At 35.7% G+C, this 16764-nt stretch overlaps 1 protein-coding gene across 1 annotated transcript in view; it reads right to left on the reverse strand.

Annotated features, from left to right (window-relative positions):
• The window catches only part of NCOA2 (nuclear receptor coactivator 2), a 197257-nt gene that overhangs the window by 72264 nt on the left and 108229 nt on the right, over positions 1 to 16764 (reverse strand). Inside the window, exons 4-5 of the mRNA XM_084282656.1 lie at positions 8878 to 8979; positions 7784 to 7956 (exon numbers count right to left, since the gene is read on the reverse strand). Coding sequence (XP_084138782.1) covers positions 7784 to 7956; positions 8878 to 8960 — 256 coding nt within the window. The 5' untranslated portion in view covers positions 8961 to 8979. The remainder of the gene's footprint in view (positions 1 to 7783; positions 7957 to 8877; positions 8980 to 16764) is intronic.

Below are 16764 nucleotides of genomic sequence, written 5' to 3' on the forward strand. Positions count from 1 at the left end.
TCCACAGGATTCAAACTCTGTATGAAAGTCATTGCAACCTATTGTGAGTAAATATTATATTATCACTTTTCAGTCTGCATTCCTTAAAAATAAAAGATAAAAGCTGTGTAACAAAAGCTAGGTTCTTTATAACAGACGATTTTATTTTGACTGAAGCATCATCATTACTCTCAGTAAATTAATTTGCTATTCCTTAAATTAAGCTCCACAGAGAAAAATCAATGTAACATGAAGCCTCCTCCTTCACTTACTTGCTTTACATGTTGCTGAGATTAGAACCTTGCACACACTAATCTAAAGCACGCAGCAAACCCTGGTGGCCTAGAGTCAGTACCTGTTACACTGCATATTGCAGCAATAACAGAGACTACAAACACTAAAATCTTAATCAGCAGCTCCTAATTCTTCTTTACCACCTAAAATTAGAGTTTCTTATTGACCAGGCAGCTTTGAAGATGATGCAGCTGGTGGGCAACTGTAGGCGCAAAAACTTAGTTCAAATACGGAGTTCTGGATATGAGTCTAAATTTCTGTATTCTTTCCCAAATTTAAAATGCTAAAATACATTTATGTTGTGTATTCAGTTCACAAGAGATTGCAAGAAAAACTGTAAAATGGAAAACTGTAAATGGAAAATTGTAAAGTTTTGAACTTTAAACTGCTCATCGACTATTTACATTTAAAGTAACAAAACCAAAACTTTAATGAAAATACTCCTGTGAGAAACAAAGAGGGAACACTTTAGCCATATCTCCCAAAGCATGTGAAATATAGCAGAACCACAAATCCTCAATAGCAGTACACAACATTGGTACTGTAGACCTGCAACCATCTCTGCAGATACAGAATATAAAATTAACAATGCTTCACTAGTTTTGAATGATTTTCTACCTTGGTCAATTAAAAGTTATGAAAAAAGGCAAAGATAAAAGAAAAGCCACATTCAAGTAGGATGCAAAACAAACAAGTTTTCCTGTAACACCTGCCAATGATTAATATTCCTACTTGAAAAGAGAGCTGTTAGGATTGATAACGCAGTTCCTCTTCAACTTTGAGTCACACTCCTCCACAGCTCAAAGTCAAAGCTGAGATTTCCGGTCTAAAACTTCCAGAATATTATCCCTAGAACCAAAGCCATCCATCACCAATGAAGTTGAAGTCTACGGTAAGGACAGTTTGTTAAGCGAAAGACATTGCTGACACCCTGCAATGCCCAGCACTTCAAAGACAGCTGTAGACAGACCATGGCTCAGTCACTGCAGGTTCTTAGTCTGTTAGCAGGCTTGCACCTGTGCTGGATGGGGTCCCATCAAGGTCCTGTGGGGAAACAGCTCCTCGCCTCCCTCAGCAGACCAGCCAAATCAAAAATACTGCTCAAACTCACCGCACAACTGCATAAATGCTAATGCCAAGGTAATGGAGGGAATAGGAACTTGTGGCAAAGATAAGGGCTGACACAGGTGGAAAATGCACTTCCAACAGCCACCTCATTTCCCGTGGACTGGTCTCCAGCCAGCACATCAGCATCCTTAGGACCACTCTATTATTGCTCTTAGTAAAATAAATAAACAAACAAATAAATAAATAAAAATTGACCTAAATCTCCTAATCAGGTAACAAGTAAACAGTCTCATGAGCTTGGGGGAACAAGGCTATATTTATTCTAAATCAGCAGATACAACAACTTTAGTCATGACTAAGGGAGGAAAACCCAACAACAAACGACACTAAAATCCCGTTACATGCGTAGGTATCACACAACTTCACTATTTTTATTAAGTGTGGTGATTATTTTTCCTGAAGCAATAGTTTGGGCCCACTGTCAACAAGCTATATCTCACAAAGGTGTTTTCAGCTACTCTAACATAAGTCATACTAGGGAAATTACAACACCACTTCCACAGAAAACCATCAGTTACAATGTCACAACTTGTGTTTAGATAAGGCCTATATCAACTAGTTTGCATGACATGCAACTCTGTTAAAATAAGCAAACCCCAGGAAATTTCACACTTGGTGAATCTGCTGTCTAATGACTACTTTTCATCAGAGACAGAAAAGAAACTGACTTTCTGTATTACCTAAAGATCTGCATTACCTAAATTCTTCACTGAATCAGCAGTTCTCTGGAGGCGTGCAAGTATTAAAGTCAACATAACTGGATATTTAGCCAAAACGCTTTACAATCTACAGAGGAAGATCAAAGCCATTTTTAGTGCATCAGTTTCAGCCGTAGGAAGCACAGACAGCAAAACATATTCTGTACTAGATTTTTTTGTAAATGTTCTGCATAAATTGCTCAACTTCACAGTACAAATTCATCTGACACTTAACACAGATTAAAACCCTATCAAGCTGGAAATAGAGCATATGTAAATAATAATAGCTATACAGAACTCCTTCAAAAAAAGATTCAAAAACTACAAATTAATGTATATGATGGCATCAGTTTTAAATCTCCTGACATCTCAAATGCAATTATCTTACAATAATTTAGAATTACAGTAAAATTGACCAGCTGAAATATTTGAACAAACAAACAAATAACAGCAAACAAAACCCTCTATATACTGTCTGTATACACTCTCATAATGGCCTGATATGGTAAGATATTTATGCACATAATTTTAAACATACAAGCAGTTCCACTGACTTTACAAGGATTATTCATGTGCTTAAAGTTAGGCAGTTGCTTAAATACATTGTGAAATATGAATCTAAATTCAGATCTGATAAATTCAAAGTAGCAGCAGCCAAAGTAACACCTCATTACACCTTTAAGATCATGCTGTTTTCCTTTAGCAAGAAATTTTACTTGCATACTGGTGCTGGAGGCAACGAGAGAATATCTGCTGGAGTGAACCTGTGATTACAAAGTAGTACAGCCATAGGGAAGTTAAAACTGTTTTTGCTATCAAATGTGAAACCAGAAAAAGAAGATATGTGATTAACAACAAGCCTTTTTTTCTTTTTCTTTTTTATATACCATACAGATCCCATAGCTCTTGCATGTCTCTTTTCATTAACTACTATTCCTTCTCCCAGTGTTGTTCAGCTTTCACATAGTGATTCATTTGGTCCAAGGTCTGTCTTGTAAGGCTATTCTGAAAACAAGATTTGACAACTCAAAAGTACACATTAACAGCTAGACTGATAACCAGAACCCTGATGCCCCTTCACTGTACTACTGAAATTCTGATACACAGAACACAAAACCTCTTCAGAAAATAGGGAAACATGAAAGCTGGGCTATGCGAGGAAATGGAGTTGACATATCAAATTACATTGGGGGATACTGCAGTACAGTAGGTTATATCCCACTGCACATGAATCTAAAAAACACAAGTGGATGTCATCCTAAAAAAAAAAAAAAGGCTGCTGAAAACAGAAAGGCATGAAGAGTAGAGGGAGAAAAATAAGAGATGCAGACCTGGAATTTAATAAAAGCTACAAAGGGGAATTGAGAAAAAAAAAAAAAAAAAAACACAAAGCAAAACAAAACATACGTTGTACTCGATGTCAGGACACAATCTCCAGCAATCCCACTGAAGGGGGCAGAGAAGACTACTTAGCTAGAGAAACCACTGAAGAAGCTTGAGGTGGTCTTCAGTATCCTCTGGTACCTAGTGCACTTCAGATACCCAGAGGAGAGGGTAAAAGCACAACTAGACAATGAAGACAAGAAGGTTTCAAAGACTGAACCAGGAGATGCTCAAGCAGTGAAATGACTCTACTTGGAAATGTGAGCTATTTACCTCCTGAGAGGGAGGTTAGCATGATGGACAAAATAGAGCTTTAAACTAAGAACAAAGTTTTAATTTTGATAGCCTGTTCAATAGGGAAAGAATAGCTAGAGGAGGATGTAGCAACCAAAAACAAAAATGAGAAGGAAAAATAAGAGAGTCAGAGGATACAATTCAAGGAAAAGGCCTGCTATAGGTATGAAATTTAATAAGATTGATGTGAAACAGTTCAACTGATTATAAACTAATGAATGCTAATTATAGCTTCTAGGCTGTCTGGCATATAAAGGAACATTTATCCTCAGTGGTCTTTACTCTTAACTAAAACAAGCTTCTTAAATTAAGTATGTGCAAATCTGAACTTAATGTGCTTGTACACATATATGTACACATATCTGCAACACATATGACTACTATTCTTTCGAAGTAATGTAGCATAGATTGCATATAGCAGGAGAAATTACACTTTCATTATCATATAACACAAGTATAATACCTTTGCATAACAATTTTATGCTATAAAAGACAAAATGATATATATTTTTTTCCAAGCAAAAGCCTCAAATCTCTAGTAGAAATATCCACCTAAGATTTACATTAATACAGATTCTGTTTTATCCTTATACTAGAATCACAAGTTTTAATCTGCACTGGACAAACACAAATCTCTATGAGATCACTGTAAGACAATATAGAAAGAGTCCCCTGAAGGAAATTAAGCTTTCTAAAGAGACTTCATTCTCCCAAGTACTGGAAACATTTCAAAACCCAGACTAAAAACTGCATTCAATGGTTATATCTCCCAAATATCTTTAATTCATCTAATGAATTCAGTTACAAACACGTATTCTTAACTTGCTTCCAAATTGTAATAAAATGAATTTCTAACATACCACAACTAAAGAATCTTTGAGTCTATACTGTGAGAAATGATATAATGATAACAGGTGAAGTATTGCAAACATATATTTGCATATATCAGGATAATAACGTATTAAATTATATAGTATAACTGTGGAAAAAAAAAATAATCTATTACATTTTTTTTTCCGTTACCAGCCCAGCAAGCTTGACATAGGAAATGAATATCGGTCTGTACTCTTTCCTTCCTCATTTTCATTCCCAGAACTTAGAATAAAGTCTCCTTGTCAAATCTCAGTTGCAGTTATAAAACTTGTTGCTTTCAGTGGCTTTACAAGGTATTTATAAATGACTGTGCTTTGTAATTAATTAGACCTTAACGTATTATTCTATTCATAGACAGAGAAGAAAATTTGTGTTGAAGAATTTTTAGTATTTATTAAAAAAAAATCCAAACTCTTTACTAAAACTTCAGTAAAATATGTTTTCACAAATCTAATCAGTCTTTGAACAAATGCACAATAGACCCGCTGTGCAAAAACTGAGCCACCTTTATTTGTCCAGATTAGTGTAGAATCACTCAGAACCTCCAGTTCCTGAGCTTCCTGCTACAGGTATTTGGTGTGACCCCAAAAGCAATAAATTTAAAAACAAAAGCAACAAAATAACTGTAAGAAAATATGATTTTTAACCTGAGTCTCATGGCACTTTGTATAAGTATAGTATTATATTTATTATTTTGTTTTAGAAATAGGTACTATTAAGATAATGGGAGTGTTTCACCATTGTAAAGGTACAGCATGCAGAAAATGTCATCAAACTGATTTGAAACAACATAAAACATGTATTTATATTCCTAATTTACATACATTAAGAGAAGGATTTCAAATGTGAGGTGATAAAACCTCTGCAAAATATGAGAAAGTAATAGTAACATTTTCATTATCTCTTCGATATGTTTTCCTTGATTAGGTCAGGCACAAGAGAAGTATAGGTACACTCTATTGTTAATGCCATTTGAATGTTTATTATATGTGAGTCATATTTGTTAACAAAATGTGTTAACAAGAACCTGTTTGAGAACAACATTGCATTTCTGAATATGCTGTCATTTGAATTTTTATTAAAAGGAAAATCACCTTACATTTGCTGTAACAGCAAACAGATGTAGCTTCTATATAGAAATTGGCATCAAACTATCAATTAATTTAAGGGATTAACTTGAAGCTTCACAATCTTTGTTTGTAGACTCTAAGATGCTGTTATAATGACCACCTTGAAAGTCTGAATGTTTTGCAACGCTCCTTAGAGAGGATTAAAGTCCAGTCTGTACCAGCTATAACTTATAAGTAAAGATCCAAAGACAGTCTAATTGTTCTCAGCTGAAGAACCTTGTATAACAGATCAACATCATAAAGAGTAATTTAATATCTTTATTGCTCAAGGGTTGCAAACTACTTCTACTTGCTGAAATAAACTGCATTCATAGCTTTTTTAGCTTACCTTTTGAATTTTACTTTCAATTGTTTTTGCAGTAAAATTTTATGAGTTTAGAAAATGAAGCACACATTCAGCTTTGGTAAAATTCTAGCATTATTGTTAGCCCATGATGACTTCAATAATGTAAATGTAACCTGGTCTGATGAGTGTAAACATTTTATAACAATATGAAAACTGCTCTTAAGGTACTTGACTTGTTGAACAACAAAACCCTGCCTTTGCCAGAGTGAGCGTGCGTTAGAGCCAAATTTTCACACTAGATTTTCTAGAGCTTTTTAGAGAATTATCAAGGGGACTAACAGATTTCTCTCTGTGCACTCACTTCCCAAGAAAACACAGTTTTGTTGTCATTAGGAAAAGCTCCTTCCTTATGCCATATCCATAAAGATAAGGGGAATGTGTCTCCTGATGACAGAAATAAATGCAAAATTGAAAGTGAGAAAAGGAAGAGCAAAAAAGGTAAGGGAAAATCTAAATCCCAATTCAGAAAGGTGCAAAGTTGATAGACGCTGTGCCAGCATAAGAAGTATACTTTTATCATGAAGCATGGCAACTTGACCATCATTATCAGTTAAAAAATTATGGAAACATAATAGCATTAAGAAGAGAACTAAGTCGTAGAAACATCCCTAATGATTAACCAAAACCAGACACTTTGGAGACATTTGAAATAATTTGACACTTTGCACTTTCCATTTAGTTTTGAACAGTCTGGAACTACACTACTTATCTATTTGTTTTAAAAATGTCTAAAGTATGCAATACATAAGCTCTAGTTTTATAAATTCACTTATACAATAAGGAAAAAGTAGCATTACTTTGAAAAATAAAGGAATTACTCTAAACACAGTTTATAAAGAAATTCTGTTCTTCTAAATGAAAACTAAAGCATACACACTTTAAGAATTTGAATCTACCCCAGACACCTTCAGTGCCACTCAGGCCAGGCCAGTCCAGATAGATCCATAACATCAAAAAAAAAAAAAAAAAAAAAAAAAAAGTCTTCTAAAATTTTTAAGTTCTAAAAAGATTTTAGCTTTAAATAAGAAATATATCAAAAGAAAAAAAAAAGTAATCTTCTAGACAAAGAACAGGAAGAAAACTGTCACGTTCTCTGGTTTACATTTATAACAGGACCCTATCTGGAGATTAGAATAGCTCCAAATCTATTGTAGTTCAGGATGTGATGTCAGAATTTAGGGGACACAGATCATTTAGGCCACAATATCTATTCATATGAACAAAAGAAAGCAAGAGGGGGAATGAAGAATACTTTCATACCCCATGCTCTCCTGGATTATTCATGTTTTACGTGGAGTCATCATCATCCATGGAAGAGTATATAAGTACTCTTTTTTCTTTTTTTTTTCTCCCAGAACCATCCTGCTAGTTTAACTTTTGTAAAGGTGCAACTGATTACAATTCTGTTAGATGCACACATCAGGCTGATCGACTTTCCCTCACTCTAGGCAATTTCTGAATTTTTTTGAAGGTTATTTTAAAAATGCTGAACCTGATAATTAACACACTCCATACACATTGCATTACAACATTTTTCATTATTGATTAAAAAAAAAAATCTGGAAATTTGCTAAAGAAAAGTTGAAGACACTATTTGGGTTTGCCAAAGTAATAATAAACCTTCAAAATATTCAAAGTCAATTAATTAGTCTTCTTACCTTGTTCTTTTATCTGACGAATTTGCTTCACAGTTTCTTTCAAGATTGCACATTTGTCAGGTTTAAAGTTAAAGTTGTCAATATCATTAAAATTTGCAAAAATCAGCTCTGCAAGTTCCTCTATGTATTTATTCTCTTGCTCACGATTGCGTTTCTCAGTGCTTCGTTTAGGGCTGAAAGAGGAGTTTAAAAAAATGCTGTATTTAATGCCAGTTTGTTTGCCATCTGGTCAAAGATGCTTAAATGCTTTGATGTTTAAATGCTTTGAGAGAACTGCCCTCTCTCACTACAAAGATATACTACAAATTTCTCAAGCAGAAAGGTTTCTTCTTGAACAAGAAAAGTGTCATTAAAAGGAAAAAAAAAAAAAAAAGACATTATTTTTTCCAGTAGTCATGTTTTGTTTCAAAGGAGATTTGGGAAATTAAGTTCAAAATAGAGGATTAACTGGGGTGGTTGGGACATCTGAACATTTACAAGTCTGCTTCCTCACGTTGTGAATCCAAGGACTATCAAGTAGTGTACAAGGAAATAAAACAGCTTAGAAAGCTAAACCAAACAATCCACACTCCTCGTGCTGCCTTCTGAAATTGTGCAAGACGGTCATAAGAAAAAAATGCTGAATCAGCTGTTGCATTTTAAGAATTATTTCAGTGTTGGTCATGCAAATGTTATAAAACGGTAAAATATTTTTCAATTCTTTGATAATAATGTACAAGAGAGGTGGTAAAACAAACAAACAAACAAACAAAACAACTTGTAGATTGCCAGTAGGAGTGTCTGAAGACTCTTTGTAGTGATTGGCCAAAGAAGATTTTTACACAGCTCCCATTCTGTCACCCAAATTGTGTATTTTGCACTACAGAGGATTAAAACAAACAAACAAACAAACAAACAAAAACACCAAGCAAATAAATAAATCTCAATCCCTACTCTCTATCCACAACAACACAGAATTACCAAATCAGCTTAGTACTGACTTCTAGCTAGAATGTCATGTTTATCATTTTCTAAGATTCATGAAAAACACATGAACATTTAACATATTTTCCAAGTCTTTGTCTTTTGACATCCTCAGACTTAAGTGGTCTAACCTGGGTCCAAGCTGATCAGGATCCTTGCGCTTTCTTGACTCTGCCCTGGATGGGTCAGAGGTATTTTCTCCCATTCCACTCATCTTGAAGACATATCAGCAACTGAAAGGAAGAAAGAGCAGGGAAAGGGTTATGGTGGAAAAGTTATGAATTCTTCTGTTTGTATTTCTAAGCTTCTTGTTCCATACTCAATTCAGTTTTTACTGTGCAAATCCATCATTAGAAATAGAGATTGTTTGAAAGGCTATGATAAAAATACCATGTTTATGACCCCACAAAATGCTATACAAAACTCCTCCGGAACAAAATCTGTGATGGGCAAGCCAAGCATTCTCATCTCTTTCATTGTTACCAGTTATGCAAGAACAGATAAGTACATTTTGTGCCTGGGTTGCTGAATTTTCATGGCGATCTTGCAAGGTTGAATGCGGAAAGACAAAGGAAAATCCATAATGCCACACAACAAGAAAAACACAACTGAACTGAAATATGTGAGATGAAAAGTATCCCAGCTACACAAAAAGGTAGCACATACAGCTTTACTTTAAAATCAAAACATGATGTTTGCACAAGTGCATGCACAACATAGTAGAAACAGAACATCTGTCAACACTAGAGATCACTGAGGAGCTGATAAATATTTTGTATGTTTAATCTACCTCATAAGGAAAATAACTTGTCAAGCTATCACGTGTTAAAACAAAACAGCCTTATTACAATTTGTGTGATAAACAGGCCAGGGAAATCCTGCCCTGCTCCTGGCCCCTATTGTCCTGTACACCTTATGAACACGCATGGAAGTCATCTTACACACTCCTCAATAAATAGCAATATTCCAGAGACAGAAAACACTATAAAAAGGGCATGTGGAGGTGATCAAAAAGACCATGTAATGCAGGACAGTCCTCACTCACCATCTGTTCTGTTGCTGCCAGCTTTGTCAGTAAGATGGCAGTGAGACACTTCCAGACATTTCAAATTGCTTCTGCACTGTTTGGGATGAGCAGAAAAATCAACAGGAGGGCCATAATAGAGGAGGTGAGCACCTCCAGGAGGTGATTCAAACCTTGTTAAATTGAGTGCTGGAGGCTAGTGCCACTTCATACTGGCATGAACTTGGTCAGGTATCAAAACCGTGGGTCTACCACCTCCTCTAAGCCCCACATTTTTGCCAACTCCCTTCCCTTTGATGACCCCATCAGCCACACACAAAACTTACTGAGGGAGCTCGTGTGGGTTAAAACTGCAGTCTCCTCCTTTTCATTTTATCTTTTTAAAATCTAGCAACCAGACTGTGTTGGTAATAAATGTGTTGGCTCATAATATAAATCTTAGTTTTCCCAATGAGCTGGCTGACTGAATATACTCGTGCAAACAGTCTGGAGACTGAGATCCAGGCAGTTCTGCAGAGATTCTGGGAAAGGCCACTTGCTTAAACTTGAGCAAGCAAATGAAAACACAGAGCCATCTCAGATTCACCACTGAACATCATCTAAACACTTCTTCTGAGTTAAAAAAAAAATAAAATCCTTTATCTGTAGTGGAAAAATACAAACAAACACACAAGATGACAGTGAGAAGAAAGCAGAGCAATTTTCCTTTTTCTAGGTATATGAATTGTATAGCTCCCAATCTTAAACAAGCTCACAGTCTTATACATGGATGGTACCAGATTCTGTTTGAAAAAAAGTATTTGGATTTAGATTGTCTCTATAATATCTATACATGCATAAGTATACATCCATGTACGCGTATACTATCAACCTGTTGACCACAATCTGTCACCTTGCATTGCCTGGGGGACTCCCAGGGACTGTACTCAGGGCATTCCCAATGCCACACCAATGCTGACCTTGCTGCAGAGTGTGAAACATCTGCTGCAGCCTCCAATGTGTCCTGTGGCATACTGTCTGTTCCCTGACAACGACCTGTCTTAACGGATGGTAGACATCATCCTACTTATGTAAATATAAAAGTAGACATACACATCTGTCTAAATGGCTAAAAGCTAAGCACTTTCTTGAAACTGTGCAGTTTCACAAGTACGCAACAGTAGAGAGTCAAGGAAGAGGAAATACACTCTTAAGAAAATTGTGACAACGATTACAGAGAAGTTACGAGGAGACCGCAGTCCCACATGTCTGGCAGTGGAGAGCTGGGGAGCTTCAGGCCATGCTTCAAAGACTAAATTGTTCACTGACCGGTAAAAAAAAAAAAAAAAAAAAAAAAAATCATCAGCGTGATGAAAGCTGTACATTCCAGAGATCATCTCTGAGCAAGACTCAGATGGCAGCCTAAAGTTCAGAAGAAAATTAGGCTGGGGAATCCCTTCCTTTCTTATGCTTCCCAAGTAATACCTGAGAAATGTAGATCAGTTGGGTGTTTTTCTAGAGAAAAGCAAGCACAGAGATCCATGAAAACCTATCAAGCATTCAACCACATTTAGGGGAAACATCTCCCTCCACTCTTCCTCCCTAGGAAAGGGCACAGGAATATATATTCATTTTTTCTACCTAATCATTTGGGCTTACTTCAAAGCAAACTTTATTTTTGCAGGAACCAAAGTTTCACTGGTAGATCCACCAAGGCATAGCTCAATTCTCCTTCCATTCACACTGATGCTGTTCTGTAGATATTCCCCTAGGATGCTTACTATTAGCCTTCAGAGGATACATTAAAACTAATCTGCCACCATAAACATCTAAACTCCATCTTTCTGTGTTTAAAGGGAACAAAATTGGTACCATTATTATGAAATTAGTATCTTCTTCTCCCCATATTAAACACAGTAAATGGTTCCAAGCAGATTTTTATTATTTTTTATTTTATTATTTTATTATTTTTATTTGCATTTACAGGCCATAACATCTTTTTCTCAGCAGCATTGTCAGTTTGCTCTTAGAATGAATTATCTTTTCCTTTGTACTCACCAAAAAGTTTTTTTTCTGGAAATCTACCACCTACTACAATATTTGTTTTCTGTTCTCCTGATGTCTACATTAAAAATCACATTCAATACCTCAAAGACAGGCTCTACAACTCCTTTATTTTAGATGCCTGTGCTCTGGAGTAGTGTGCAAAATCAAGAGTTATGTACCTTGGAAAGTGGAGAGCTAGATACTAATGATACTGTGCAGTCTAAAAAAATATCCCATAAGGCAAAACAAGAGTCACTTAGCACTATCCAGTATTAAAATCAAAAGGATATGCACACAAAACATACATTTCAAGGGAGATTAGGGTCTGAGTGGGATACACATATTTCTGCTGCTTTCTTGGTATTCAAAAATCAAAATCCTCTCTTGAGTTAGAACAAATGTAAAAGAATCATCTTTTAAAAGCTGTGGAAAGATAATCTGCTGCCCTGCTTGTCCATAATAGTTTGTACTGACTAGAACAGAAATGGAGATTCAGTTCCCTCTTTGCAGAGGGGTTTCAAGCCTGTATGTTTAATCATGCAGAACAGCTTCAGAGGTGGTACGTTGACTGCTTGCTGAAGCTGGAAGCAAAGACGTTAATTAACTCTTTGGAATCTTTAGACATGTATTCAACTAAATTCACAGGTAAGTAGTAAAAAATTTGTCTTAAGAAGCAAGGGACTCAGGTTTGAATCACTTGGGCTGAGGAGGGTGGCCATCCCGTCTCCCTTCTCAAGAAATGACGCTAACAAGTCAGGTAGAGCCAAAGAGATTCCTCATGTGTTTTGAAAAGAAAGCAGCTATCTCAGTTTTCTCTTCATGAGCTAATTTGCATTCCAGATATATGCATACTACTAGATGAAGATCTCTGGACGGTCTAGGTATCTCCATGACTTCAATGAAGTGTAAGCAAGGAACTCAACCCACATTTTCTGGTAGAGGTTACTTCTGGGCATACGTAGAAGCAGAAGAGAAGGCATCTAGGAATTTTTTTTATGTGAAAAGGGAAAAAGTCTAATGAATTAAGGACTGTATTAAGGATGTCAATGTACAAAAAATATCTGTGGATCAGGAACAGCTAGATTGCCTATAGTGTTTTTTAGATGCTGCTCTCTCTCCACACACACTAATTTACCCATCCTGAACTTTCCTGGTTACTTGTTATTAGTAATAGTATTGTAATACTGAAAAAAATCATAACATTACATAAATTCAGACTTTAACAGGATGATTTAGTAACTTTTAAGGTTGTTCTAAACATTCTTAGTTTCCTGAACCATATGGAAAGTTTCTCGGACAGGAAAACAAACTCCCAAACTTGAAATCTAACCTTTTCCAGGAAACGTCACAATTCAAAACTGAAGCTGCTGAGAGTAGAATGACAAGTTAAAGGCTCAAAGTTTTATTCCAATATGCCTCCCCTATAGGGAACTACCTTGGATTGGAAAGCAACATTGATCATGCTTCTCTGATTTTTTTATACATCTCTGCAGGAATTTCCAGAAAGAAGTAAAGAAATTGAACAGTTCAGTTCATCTAGTGTTTTAAAGAAACTGAAATGAAATATCATCTCTTTCATATGTTTTCAGAAACAATTTGCAGCAAAAATTAAGAAAAAGTTGGTAAGGCTTATTTAGCTTGGTATAGACTAGGAAAAGAATTAATCAAACCAGATGAGTAAAAATAAAACCAACAGTAATCACTGAATTGAGGAGAGAGAGATAGAGAAATCCTTTTGTTAAGGAAAAAAATGATAGGAAGGTAGGTCAGATAATGAACTAAAATGATGTTTACTTGAAACAAAATGTCTTACAAAGGTGAATTAAAGTGAATGTCTTGCAGAATGAACTGTCATGCAAGATCACACATTCCTTTCTTTTATTTTGTAAGTTATCTGGGAGTTGTACTGTACTCCAAGATGCAAACATAATATCCCACTGTGGGATTATTATTTTGCCTTCAATGGTGATAGCAACTATATACATATAGTTGAAAAATATGTATACAGTTTTCCATTTGTGCTATCAAAAAAAGACTGCAAAAATAAGTAAGAGCTCAACTTCTAACACCAGCTCAGATGCCACTCAAGGTTCAGTTCCACTGGGCATCAACTGAGCAATGGAAAGATTGCATTCACTGCAGAATTTTTATAGAAGGAAGGAGACAATTAGAGAAATGGTACTGTTATTACTAAAAATAGCTAGAGAACTAATTCTAGGCTCCAACAGAAGCCCTGTGCAAACAGGACATCTCAGGTAATTAATTTCTTACTTTGCATTTATATTTAAAAATAAAGATGTATTTTTCTGTTCTTCTCTGTTTCACTAAGCATCCAAAATACCTGTGTATTTCTGCTTATTTTTTTTTTCCAACTGTTAAATGTAAATCACAATTCAGAAAATTAAATGAATAATCTCTTGGACAGTGCACGTTAGTAATGACAGTCATTGAGACCTACTCAGTTACTACCAGATGTTGAGAGATTGAAAAGACAGAGCCTGAAAGAGGTTTCAATTCATTTTTTTCGTGTTATCAGTAACAAAACAAAAATTTCTGCTCTCATTGTGACAGCACATCCGCCTTCACAACCCCCACCAGCAACTGCTCTAAGTTAGAAACACAGAGAGAATTTTTAACCTAATTATAAAGCAATAGCAAACATGGTATTTTACAAGACAGTTGTCTTTCAAGGGGAAAGAAATAAAACAATGTTAACCCCGAAATAAAACATGTGAGGCAATAAAATAAGTAGAGGCCTCATGAAGGATGAGACAAAGAAATCTAGCACAAATCAGTTGCATGAATTTGTAACGTCTCCTTCATTTTTCAAATGCCACCAAGGAACATGGTGTATTGGAGTAAACCTTCCAGCACTGATCCTCAGCATCAACGAATCCAGTTAATCATCCAGAGTTAATGCAGAATAAGATAATGTGCATTTTATCTCTTATCAGTGCAGGCCATCTTCCAAACAAGGCCTGTTAAACTGTCAGATTTATTATAAGCCCAACAAATGCAGTTAAAGAATAAATGAGGATTACACCTTCAAAGCTGCTATTTCAGTCTGAAAAATAGCAAACAAAGGGTAACGTACCATATAGCAGAGAATCAGGTAGCAGTACCATACTGCTACCCTTCCAGCACACACGTAGCTAGTGTAGGTACCAGTGCTAAGTATAGAAGCAATTTGTTCAAGTTACTGTTTTGGTGAGTAATAAACAGCAAAGAAATACCCAGTTTCCTTGAAAAAAAAAAAAATAAAAAATTACGATTTAATGAAAATTTTGGCTAAAATTTTCTCTAACAGTTCAGTTTACCAATATAAACAGCTCATATTTCTGTGGTTAATTACAAAGTCAAACATACATCCATTATAATTCATTTTTTTTCCTGTGAAGTTCTTATGATTAGAAGCTTTCAGTCTCAGTTTCAAAATTACTGAAGCACCCTGTGTAACACTAATTCTGGTACAAGCCAGAGTGAAGTTGGAAGTCACATGTAACTTGTGATTCTTCATGTTTTTTCTTGCTTATGAACTCTTTTTCATTGGGTGCATTTTTGTATCTGAAAATATTTAACAGTGGTATATGCTGTAATCCACAGCTCCTTTGAAGAAGGCAATAATGGCAAGCACTTGATAGCAACTTTCCCAGGCCTGAAAAGGAAATCACTGTCAGAGACAGGATAAGATCCTATCCCAGAGACCGCGGCCACTGTAGCCTAAGGACAATCTGTTAGTCGTGACCAGCACCAGTTCATGGAGATGGTTTGAAATACACTTCAATTGCCAGCATTTGTCATTGAGAAAGTGTCAGAATTCCCAGAAGCTAAGGGATCTGGCTTGTGCCTGTGCAGCTCCCTATGTGGCTGGGGATGCTCAAGTTCCTTGGGAACTGGCTTTCCCTTGCACTGGTGTTCAGACAAATCAAGGGACACATGGATACGGGTTTGCAAATAAGTAGAGTAGAAAATTCAGGAGCAAAAGAAAAGCGATTGCACTGTCTGCTAATATTAAACCGAGGCAAGATAAAGACACCACTAAAAAGTCAGATTGGGGAAAAAAATAAAGCAATATTAAACCATCTTCCTGTATACACACCGTGGTGTAAGTAAGCAAGTGTTCTACAAACATCTTCTTATACCCATCTAAAATCACCCAACGCACGGGGCTGGGACATACCCCAAAAGAAACAAAATCATTCTGTCAAACCAAGTTAAGATGTTCAGCACCTAAGTTGGCAAAGTTAACCTCATATTAAAAATCCAAATTTTATTCAAGGGTATAGTCTTTTGTTTTCCTTAAATCCACCACTATACTTTCACTGCAGATGAAACTGCCTAAATCTTTGTCACTCTGCAATGGTCACACAGTATATAGTGAAAACAGACAAAGTTTCTATGAGGAAGGTAGTAGTAATAAGTTAAAAAATCTCTAAAGTCATCTTTATTAAGTGCTTGTATTGAAATCTGATGTGCACCCGTGGTTCATCTGGCAGTAGCCTTTTCAGTCTGAAAATAACACTCACAAAGATACAATTTAATTTGAAAGTGAGACTATTAGAGGTAACATCAAAACAAGATTTATGGTAATTTTTACTAAATTCTACTTCATGCTTGAACTCCACAAACTAGAACTAAGAAAAGATGCATCATTTATTAGAAAACACTACTATAAGAGAATCGAACACTGGCTCCAACACCTACCTCCCGCTTGTATTTTTGCTCTACCTACAAAAAGACCTAATAGACTATAAACAAATGTTTAAACTGAAGGCTCCTTCCTCAACAATATCTTTTCTCTTACTTCTGTGTAATGGCTTTAGAGTGGTGTGTTAGACAGTAACAAGAAGACATATTCCATTTGCAGACTGAAAGCCAATAACGCTCATGAATTTTTTAGCTAAAAGACACTTCAAGATGCCACTGGGAAGACCGTCTAATAAACACATTAGGCTGCAAATGGGCAGCA

The sequence above is a fragment of the Netta rufina genome (genome assembly GCF_964035555.1).
Source record: "Netta rufina genome assembly, chromosome: 2".
Lineage (NCBI taxonomy): Eukaryota > Metazoa > Chordata > Aves > Anseriformes > Anatidae > Netta > Netta rufina.